The 11,507-nt window shown below is 40.5% G+C and overlaps 1 protein-coding gene across 1 annotated transcript; it reads left to right on the forward strand.

The window, feature by feature from the left end:
- Positions 1-5,017: 5,017 nt before the first annotated feature.
- LOC122894508 (Y-box-binding protein 1-like) lies at positions 5,018-10,376 on the forward strand. Its single transcript, XM_044232342.1, is given in 4 exon segments — positions 5,018-5,022; positions 8,981-9,271; positions 9,273-9,824; positions 10,058-10,376. Coding segments are annotated over 4 exon segments (1,167 nt in total).
- Positions 10,377-11,507: the final 1,131 nt, after the last annotated feature.

The following is an 11,507-nucleotide window of genomic DNA, read 5'->3' on the forward strand; positions in this document are numbered from 1 at the left end:
TCCTGAGAAATCTCCCCTGCCCTGACTCTGGGGTTCTTGACGTTGTCCCTCCTTTACCTGCTTCTCTTCTTTGTTGTCCAATCTTTGCCCAACCCTTTTCTATATTTTTTTTCTTCTGTCTTTCCTCCTGTGTTTGAATCTAACAAAATAAAATGCCTCTCCGTGCCTGCCTCTCTCCTTTTCTTTCTTTCACTTTCTTAGCCTCTTATTTACTACTGAGTTCTTATCCTGTACAGAGGACTATTTCAAGCTGATAGAAAGTCTTTCAGAGAGTGATTCTTTTTATAGGGAGAAGTTCACTTTTTCACTTATATATAACTGATTTGCATGTATATACATATGATAGATATATTTTTTACATATATTTATTTTTCCTTTTATGTATTTGTGTATATAATAGATACATGTATAAATATATAAATATTTAATATATATAATTAAACACATATTTACAACATATAAATTTACATATTGTATATTTATAATTCACATATAAATATTTAATATATAAAATTTAATATACATACATATATAAGTGGTTAAATAATATATATCTGTTTATATATTATATATTTAATAACTTAATATATAATATATATCCTATATAAATATATATTTATATATTTGGTATTATATATAATGATATATTTTATATATATAAAAAATGAATACTTTATTTCTTAGAGAAGTTTTAGATTTATAGGAGAATTGAACAAAAGTGCAGAGTGTTTCCATATATTCCCACTATACCAACAACAATTTGTGGTATTATTAGCATCTTGCATTAGTGGATTCATTTGTTATAACTGATGAGCTCATGTTAATATAATTAGCTAAATATAATTAATATAATACAATTATATTATAATTAATATATAAATATAAATAATTATAATATTTAATATATTTAAATAGAAATATAAGTATTATTATAAATAATAATTAATATAATATAATATTATTAGCTAAAATCTGTAATTGACATTAGGGTTCACTCTTTCTGTTGGGCAGTTCTATGGGTTTTTCCAAATGCTAATGACATGTATCCAGCAATATAGTATCATACAGAATGCTTTCACTGTCCTAAAAGTTGCCTGTTATCTACCTATTTACTGTTCCCTTTCTTCTCCCAACCCCTGGCAGCAACTGATCTTTGTATTGTCTCTAAATATTGAGAAAGCTCTATATCAGAATTAAGATTTTCAGGCTGACTTCTTTCACTTAGCAAGCTTCTTTCTCTGTGTTTTTTTTTTGTTTGTTTGTTTTGTTTTAAAGATTTTATTTATTTATTTGACAGAGAGAGAGATTACAAGTAGACAGGGAGGCAGGCAGAGAGAGAGGGGGAAGCAGGCTCCCCGCTGAGTAGAGAGCCCAGTGCAGGGCTCGATCCCAGGACCCTGAGATCATGACCTGAGCCGAAGGCAGACGCTTAACCCACTGAGCCACCCAGGTGCCCCTCTCTGTGTTATTTTGTGGCTTGACGACTCATGTCTTTTTATTGCTGAGTAATCTCCCACTGACTTGCACACAGATGTGCCACAGTTGGTTTATCCATTTACCTATTGAAGGACATCTTGGTTGCTTCCAGTATTGGGGAATTATGAATAAAGCTGATATAAATATTTTTGTGCAAATTTTTAATTTTTTACCTAATCTCTACACCCAACATGGGACTCAGACTTAACAACCCTGAGATCAAGAGTTGTGTGCTCTACTGACTGAGACCCTATGGGCAGGTTTTTATAAAGGTAAGAATATAAGCTATTCAAAATGATGTTTATGTCCAGACAAAGGGCATGAGGGAACTTTTTGGGGTGATGAAAATGCTAATGAAAACATCTCAGTTTTGGTGATGGTTATGCAGCTGTATATATTTGTCAAAGTTCATGGTACTATACACCTAAAAGTAGTGAATTTTATTATTTTATGGTAACTAGTAAGTATATTTCAATAAGCCCACCTTAAAAAAATAGTTAATTATGACCTCTCCACAAACAGGTGATGTTTGCAAAAAATTTTGATGCTTATGTAGAAAGTTAAGTAAATGAGTCAGGATTAAAAGAAAAACTAAAATAATAAAAATATTATGCTGTTGTCTCAGGGTGGTGAGACTGTGAATGATTATTTTTATTTTTCTTTACTTTTGTTATGTTCTCTCTAATAAACACATCATACTTTAGCTATAAGAGTATTAAATATTTCTACTAAAAATATTGATAAAAAACTGAATATATAGTTCAATCTTTGAGGATGTGAAACCGCACGGAAAAAAAAAAAAGCTAGAGAGAATACTAAAATAGCAAAAATGATACTAACTTTGGGTATGATTTTTTCCTTCCTCTTTTATGCCTATCAGATTTAAAAACCTAACATTAAAATATTAAATTTCCAGGGTGCCTGGGTGGCTCAGTTGGTTAAGTGTCTGCCTTCAGCTCAGGTCATGATCCCAGGGTCCTGGGATGGAGCTCTGCACTGGGTTCTCCCTCTCCCTCTGCCAGCCACTCTCCCGGATTGTGTGTTCTCTCTCTCTCTCTCTGTCAAATAAATAAATAAAAATATTAAAAAAATTAAATTTCCTCATGAAGCATCTGCTACATTTATAATCATAAAAATATCCCACAAAATTTGGGGTGCCTTTACATAGTTGATAGGTAAAAAATTCACTTTGTTTTCCGTCTAGCTTAATTCTTTGGCAAGTGCAGGAGAAACATGATTGCTAGACGTGGGGTTGAGACAGGGCTTCTGGACGCTGTGGGTGGAGGCCCTGGGTGGGCAGCAGCAGGTTTTTGTATGAATTTGACAGGGCAGCCCAGGAGGCCATTACTACCCAGGTACCTGCTTGCCTCTCATTCATCAGAGAGAAGTTGGGTCCCCTCCCCGCAAGGCTGCCACTGGGTGTCGTCTGAACTCTGCCTTGATAGGACAGCATAACCGGGGTACCGTCTGTTCTGCTCACAGAAAGGCAACAAGTCATGGGGACTGATTGACAGCCTGTAGTTCAGAGGGGCAAGATGGGATTCTCTCATCCCTTCCTTTTCCTATCTTGGCCTTTTCATGGTAGGGATGGGATCATTGGCAAGACAAAGCGAGGGTAGAAGACAGAGCTTTTGTTGTACTAATGCTGTGACAAGGAGGGCTGTGAGCTGAGGGAAACTCCACTGCTGCCCTCATGTTGGAAGCACCCATTCCCCTTGGCCCTGGGAGGCCTCTCTCCACAGGTCCCCTGGATCTAAGAGACCCTTGCTCAATTGGAAAGAAAAACAGTTCTTAGAAAAGACCCTTAATATGGCTTATTCAAGTCAGAAAGCTAGTTCTACGTATTTGTTCCGCATCAAGATGTGTAATAGCATGTTGTCTGAAGCTACCGAGATGTGTGAGGCGCTGAAACGCTGCTGGGTGTGTGTTCTTTCTTCTTTTTGCCTGAAGATTTTAGTAAGTAGCAGAACCTTATTTAAAATGTCAAGTCTGGTTTTTATTTACTCAATATAGTGTTTTCCAAATTGTGGTATGTGTGCCTCTGGGATGATTTCATGTGGTATGTGCATGCATTTTCATTCATTCATGCATTCATTCATTCATTCATTCACTCGTCCCTCTTCTGGTGCTGTTTCCCACTGGCTAACACCAGTGCCTTCTTGCAGGGTTGTTCTCAGGTTCTCTCCTCAGTCCCTCCCAAAAGGAAACTATCCCTCCCTTACCATGGTGCGTGGGGTGGATCTCTCCTAGCCCTTATCACATTGTCTCATGGTTATTTACCTGTGCTCACCCTCTCCTGCTAGGCACAGCTGTCCCCTTCTGTGATCCACATGTGTCCCCCTGGAGAGGGAGCTGGGATCTTCCATCGGAGTTCTATGAAGCTCTTTTCCGAAAGTCCAAAGCATGAGTGGGGAGCATTTTAAGGAGTTTCCTTGAAGGCTCCTGAATAATGTGAAGGCCGTGACATGCAGAGAATAGTTTACTTAACTCCTTAGCAGGTCAGGAGCCAGGTTTCCTACAGTTCATTGCCTTGTTCTCATGCTCTTCTGAGGGTCAACTTAACTTCCTCTTATTCATGTGCCTCAGACATTACTATTCCTCAGAGTGTGGACCAAACTCACCATTAGATCTCGGGGTCGTAGTAGCCCAGCTTGACTGGCAGACAAACCATCTGTACATCTAAGGTCCCCCCATTAGAATCCTCTTCCACACAGGGGCACCTGGGTGCTTCAGTCAGTTGGGCAACTGACTCTTGATTTTGGCTCAGGTCATGATCTCCCGGTGCAGAGATGGAGCCCCGTGAGGAATCTGCTGAGATTCTCTCCCTCTCCCTCAGCTCTTGCCCACTCCTCCCACCCCCACATGTGATTTCTCTCAAATAAATAAATAAAAAAATGAATAAAATCTTAAAAAAAAAATCTTACACAAGGTTTAATGCTCTGCCAGCTGAAGTTTTATTTATTTATTATTTTAATTAACATATAATGTATTATTTGCCCCAGGGGTACAGGTCTGTGAATCATTGGTCTTACACAATTCAGAGCACTCACCATAGCATATACCCTCCCCATTGTCCATAACCCAGCCACCCTACCCCTAACCCCCTACCCCCCAGCAATCCTCAGATTGTTTCCTGAGATTGAGAGTCTCTTATGGTTTGTCTCCCTTCCAATCCCATCTTGTTTCATTTTTTCCTTCCCTACCCCCCACAATCCCTCACCCTGCCTCTTAAATTCCTCATATCAGAGAGATCATATAATAATATTGTCTTTCTCTGATTGACTTATTTCACTTTGCCAGCTGAAGTTCTTAATAATTACTGAACAAGGGGCATCATATTTTTATTTTGTCCTGCACTCCACAAATTATGTAGCCAGTCTGAGGATATTTCTTTCCTCACCCTTCTTAAGGCTTCTTCCTAAAGCCTGTTTTCTGCTATTGTGTTGATGTCTTCTTAAGCCAAGCAACAATATAAATGATGAGTCCCATCAAGGGGAAACACACCCCTACCTTTAGGGCAAGGCTTGATCCTATGGTCCCCATGAGGTAATCTAATAAAACATTAATATTAGATATTTCCAAATCTAGGTATATTAAGTGTTGAAGAGTTCCTAGAGTCCATTCTAGCCTGGAGTCATTCTGTTACAGATGCTAATGCTATTTATGTCAATTTTTTTTAACCGAGTTATCTTCAAATTTAGAAGCACCTGAAAATGAAACAGGCCCTTAGGAAATGTAACAGCACTTGTTTATATACTAGAGTGAGTCAGAATTGTCCTTCTTTTAAATCCTGACTGTCTAGAGTAGTGCTGGGAGGTACTTGGCAGTTCTAAGCCTGTGGGTTTTCAAGCTGGGCTTGATGGGGTTCTAAGAATTCTATGAGGAAATTCTATGAGTATATCAAGGGCTACTGGGGGGACAAGCTGGATGCTGTTTATCTGAGGCTTAGGGTCTCCCATCTTGGCTTCAAACAGAGTCACTCTGACTTTTTCTCTTTTATATTTAGAGTTCGCATAACAGTTCTGCTGCTGAAAAGAAATCTTGAAAACTTCCCGTCTAGTTCATCTCATTCTACTGTTATGTGCTAGAAGAAGCCACTGGAATTTAGAGAGATTTAGTGACTTGGCTTGCCCCAGGTAACCAAGTTTATTAAATGGCAGAGCTAGACCTCAAGTTTGACCCCTTGACTCCCAATGATACTTTGGCATTTAATATTGTAGTTGTATACGGACTGATTAAATAATTTCCCTGGGATGTGGTTTTATGAAAGCCAAAGGAACATGTTTGCTTGGCTTATATTTCCAGGAAAACCTGAATTCATTCCCAGAGGTGCCACCTCTAACCCCATCTGGACGTCTCATAAATCTGTACAGTTGTTTGCGAGAGGACTTGGCAAGAGAGAATGGAAGGTGAAAACCGATGGGATACTATTGCTGGGAAAACAAGTTCATGTTCCTGAACAGGCAGGCATGGGAGAAGAGATATAAATGCCCAGGAGTTATGAAGAAGTGCTCACCTTCATTGGTAGTCTAAGACAACAGATTGTTGTGTAACAGATTGATAAAGATGAAAAGTATTGTGGGTAGTTGGCTAGAAGGGGCAAAAGAAGCATTCTTATCCTCTCTTGGTGGGAGAATGAATTGACACTATTGAAGGATTTCTCTGCCTTTAGTGCCTGTGGTTCTTAGTTGCATTACTTCGAAGAACGAAGAGGTAGACTAGATGAAGAACGGTGGGGAGCAAAGCAAAGTTTTATTGAGCAACAGTATAAAGCTCCTGGAGAGAGAGAAGACCCTAGAGGGTTGCCCTTGGAGTTTCTAAGTTTAAGAGTTTTTAATGAGCTCTTTTGTGGAACTATCTTAAGCAACCAGGGTGTGCTGAGCCATGCCGATCGGGCTTTGCTCACATATTTGTCTACCTATTATGCTAATGTCAGCCCTGAAGATCTCTTGTGCTGACATCTGGGGGCTGATGTGTTAACTGCCCCTTGCCCATGATAGGGACAAATGTTTTGTGGTTAATTGTCTTATTTTAGGACATTTTGCAGAAGTCATTTTTGCAAAGGCTGCAGAGCAGAGCGCTAGTGTGATCTGTCTAAGCTGAAAACAGGATGTTAAGGCAGTGGCGTCTTAGCTGTCCTGACTCCATATTTTCTTGTTGGGGACCCTGGCCCTGACTACCTAACTGTCCAACTAACTCCTAACAATACCATTTTTTGAAGGAAATTTTGAAATACCTTTTGAGATTTTAAATAGACTTTTTATCTAGCAATCTAGGTCTCTGTCCTACAGTAGTACTCAAATAGTAGCACTAGGAAATTCACTAGTTGGGACAAGTGAGGGCAGAGACAGCCTTTCTCTAGGCTTCATGTTAGCTCATGGAGGGAACGACACCAGACTAATGTTCTTAACCTTTTGCCCTATCTCCTCACCTACCTTAACCTTGGGGAGGAGCAACTGTTTTTGGTTGTGTGTTTGGAACAAAGAGCTGAACACTTTCTGTTTGGCCCCTTCCTCTCCCTATCCTTGATTGGGTCTGGCAGCATGACTTTGGATTCTTATCAGCTCTTGATCATAGGGTGAACTCTGGCCTTTGGGGTAACCTGAATTTTTGGGTTTAAATTACATTCTGATGGTGGTGGTAGAGATCTTACTAGCAAACTCATCTGGCTCTCACACTTAAGCCATGTTCTTCAGAGCCTGCTTAAATTGGTAATGGAAGTGACATTCGATTTCTGTATCTGAATCCTGTGTCTTTGTCTTTTAATTATTCTGAAATCCAAAAGGAAAATGAAGAGTATTATTGATAGTCCCTTCAAACTCAGTAGTAGAAATTCTAAACAACCATAATGTCCATTAAATAAATTGTAGTACTCCTGTTCAATAGAGTACCGCGCTGCCATTACAAGGAATAGAAATAGAAATAGAAAATTGTCCACAGTATAATGCCAAAGGGGGAAAAGATGGTAACTTTTTAAAGAACTTACATAGTTAGAACGCGCGCGCATGTGTGTGTGTTGTGTTTTAAGTTTGTATATGCCCTAGCAGAATGGGAAAATAGTCACTGATCGACTGATAGTGTTTACTTTCAAGGGCTGTTGTGGTGGGGATCTTTTACTTCTCAGATGTATTCTGTTTTTTTTTTTTTTCCTTTCCCCACAAAGAGCAAGAGTTGCTTTTGTAAAAATAATAAAATCTAATTTATTATTCTAAACAAAAAAGTTGTGATTGTTACTGATGAGATTAGATAACCTAGTGATCAGAGACTGTACTAAATTCAAAAATTTTCCCCTCTCTGGCTACAAAGATAAGTGAGGGCCTTGGAGATGATTAGAATTCATGGCTCTTAGGCTAGAAAATGATACTTGGCCATATTTACCCCGGTACTGTTTTTGAGTATCCTAGTTTAACTCTCTGATCTCATAGGAGTCTTTATTGTTTGTCTTTTTTCCTTCTGATAGTAAAAGTAATATAAACTGATTGTATTATTTGGAAAATACAGAAAAATACAAAGGAAAAAAAAAGAAAAAAACACAAGCTGAGGGGCGCCTGGGTGGCTCAGTGGGTTAAGCCTCTGCCTTCGGCTCAGGTCATGATCTTAGGATCTTGGGATCCAGTCCTGCATGGGGCTCTCTGCTCAGCAGGGGGCCTGCTTCCCTTCCTCTCTCTCTGTCTGCCTCTCTGCCTACTTGTGATCTCTCTCTCTCTCTCTGTCAAATGAATGAATAAGATCTTAAAAAAAAAAAAAAAACACAAACCACAAGCTGAGGGACAAATGGCTTATGATCCCATCATCTAGAAACAAATATTCTTAACATTTTGTGTTGTCTGTTTCCCGTTTTTTTCTATGCACATTTGAACATGGCTAATATTACGTTCTAAATTAAGATTTGTAACCTGCCACCCTTTAGCTTAATGTTATATCATAAGCTTTTTCATCACGTCAAAAAATTTCATAAGCATCGTTTTGAAAACCTGTAATATTTTATTACACAGGAGTATTTCAGTTAGAATACTTTTGAAGTGCGTCTGAAAGCAGATGGCTACAGATTTGAACAGGGTGACAGGCCAATATCTGTGATTCAGGCCCTTCCATGATAGTTTCAAGACGGCTGCCACAATTCCAGACTTCCTGTTTCTACGCAGTTGAATTTGAACCAAAAGCAAGGGGGCAGGGAGAAAAGGAATTTTGAAAAAATGTACTTTTTTTGGAGGGGAAGAAGGGAGGAAAACTTTGCCAAGTATTAAGAGCCTTAAAAATATTTATACCGTTTGACTTAGTATTCTATTTTGGGAATCCCTCTAAGGAGGCCTTGTCTTGGAACTCCTTGAGCAGAACTGGGTCTCATACCTGATCTTGGACTAATCATGGTCATGATTTATCTCTGGGATGTGCCAATTCTACTCAAGCACATTATTAAGGGAATTATCAAGGAAAGAAGAGGAGGAATGTGGGTACTGAGCAGGTAATTAAGAGAGTATTTCCTGAGTTCGATCGGTAGCAGGAGCGGAGAGTGGACCCCAGAGAGCCCTGAGTGGTCCCACCGCGGCCGCCGGCCTAGTTACCGTCACACCCGGGAGGAGCCGCGGCGGCCGCAGCCGGCCCCGGTCACCATCACCGCAACCAGGAGCAGCGAGGCCGAGACCCAGCAGCCGCCTGCCGCGCCGCCCACCGCCCCCGCCCCCAACGCTGCCCACACCAAGCCCGGCACCAAGCCCGGCACCAAGCCCGGCACCACGCGCAGCCGCGCAGGGAGCGGCGGCCCGGGCGGCCTCACATCCGCGGCACCTGCCGGCGATCGCAACGAAGGTTTTGGGAACAGTAAAATGGTTCAGTGTAAGAAACGGATATGGTTTCATCAACAGGAATGACACCAAGGAAGATGTATTTGTACACCAGACTGCCATAAAGAAGAATAACCCCAGGAAGTACCTTCGCAGTGTAGGAGCTGGAGAGACTGAGTTTGATGGTGTTGAAGGAGAAGAGGGCGCGGAGGCAGCAAATGTGACGGGCCCTGGTGCAGTTCCAGTGCCAGGCAGTAAATACGCAGCGGACCGTAACCATTACAGACGCTATCCACGTCGCAGGGGTCCTCCACGCAATTACCAGCAAAATTACCAGAATAGCGAGAGAGGGGAAAACAACGAGGGATCGGAAAGTGCCCCTGAAGGCCAGGCCCAACAGCGCCGGCCCTGCCGCAGGCGACGGTTCCCACCTTACTACATGCGGAGACCCTATGGGCGTCGACCACAGTATCCCAGCCTTCCTGTGCAGGGAGAAGTGATGGAAGGTGCTGACAACCAGGGTGCAGGAGAACAAGGTAGACCAGTGAGACAGAATATGTATCGGGGTTATTATTATTATTATTATTTTTTTGACTTTTTAAAAAAGATTTTATTTATTTATTTGACAGAGGGAGAGAGATCACAAGTAGGCAGAGAGGCAGACAGAGAGGGGGGGAAGCAGGCTCCCTGCTGAGCAGAGAGCCAGATGTGGGGCTCGATCTCAGGACCCTGAGATCATGACCTGAGCTGAAGGCAGAGGCTTAACCCACTGAGCCACCCAGGCGCCCCATGTATCCGGGTTATAGACCACAGTTCCGCAGGGGTCCTCCTCGCCACCTCAACGTCGGTACCGCCGCAACTTCAATTACCGACACAGACGCCCAGAAAACCCTAAACCGCAAGATGGCAAAGAGACAAAAGCAGCCGATCCACCAGCTGAGAATTCGTCCGCTCCCGAGGCTGAGCAGGGCAGGGCTGAGTCGACGCCGGCTTACCATCTCTTCCATCATCCGGTTTAGTCATCCAGCACGAAGAAATGAAGATGAAATTCCAGCAATAAGAAACGAACAAAAGATTGGAGCTAAAGACCTTAAGTGCTTGCTTTTTGCCCATTGACCAGATAAATAGAACTATCTGCATTATCTGTGCAGCATGGGGTTTTTATTATTTTTACCTAAAGACGTCTTTTTTTGGTAACGACAAACGTGTTTTTTAAGAAAAAAAAAAGCCTGGTTTTTCTCAATACACCTTTAAAGGTTTTTAAATTGTTTCATATCTGGTCAAGTTGAGATTTTTAAGAACCTCATTTTTAATTTGTAATAAGAGTTTACAACTTGATTTTTTTCAAAAAATCAACAAATGGCAAGCACCCATTAATAAAGGTCTTAAATAATTAAAAAAAAAGAGAGTATTTCCTCCTTCTGTACTGGAAATGCAAAAATGTCTGCATATAAAATACTTTTGCATATAAAATATTTTTGCATGTTAGATGATTTTCTGTAGCAGGATTCACCTAAGTAGAATTACTAGATCAAAGGGCATACATATTTTTATGGTACTAGATACCTTTAATGGGAATTGTAATATTTGTCTTTTTATAGAATTCTGGATTTACAAATGAAACAAGACAGTGAAGTACTAGATTCCCCCTACAAACAAAACAAAAAATAAATATCACACATAAAAAATGAAAGCCCATACATTTTCAAAGTTTTCTTTTAGTAGTTACCGAGTAAGCTGAAATTGGACAAAATCATAATTATTCTTTTTTTGGCGGAGGGGTACTCTGAGGTGAACGTTATGTGGCATAGGGAGCTAACTGGGTCAGTCTGTCTGTCTCATTCTGTCTCCTTGAGATCATTTTATCATTTACCACTTCCTCATGAGTGTAGGAGTTATGGAAGGGAAGGTCAAGTGCAACTTGGTTAATTTTGCTTTTTTGTTATTGATTAACTGGAAGATAAAAAAGTATGAGAAGTTAAAACATAGTCAATAGAAGGGATTTCTGAATCTCTCTGATCTTTTCATACTCTCTGCATCAGGTGACTTAGTCGACTGCCATCAGCTTTTTTTCCCCCTATGAAAGCATTCGTCACACTGGATTCTTACAGGAGAAAGAGAAAGATGGTTAAATACCCAGGAGAACAGCTGTGAGTGTTAAATAAAATTTGGATGTTAAAGAAAAGTGGGAGGATTGGTTGGCATGATGCTAATGGATTAAGGCTTTGCAAGAGGCTGTGCTAATGA

Source organism: Neovison vison, chromosome 13, assembly GCF_020171115.1.
Source record: "Neovison vison isolate M4711 chromosome 13, ASM_NN_V1, whole genome shotgun sequence".
Taxonomy (NCBI): domain Eukaryota; kingdom Metazoa; phylum Chordata; class Mammalia; order Carnivora; family Mustelidae; genus Neogale; species Neogale vison.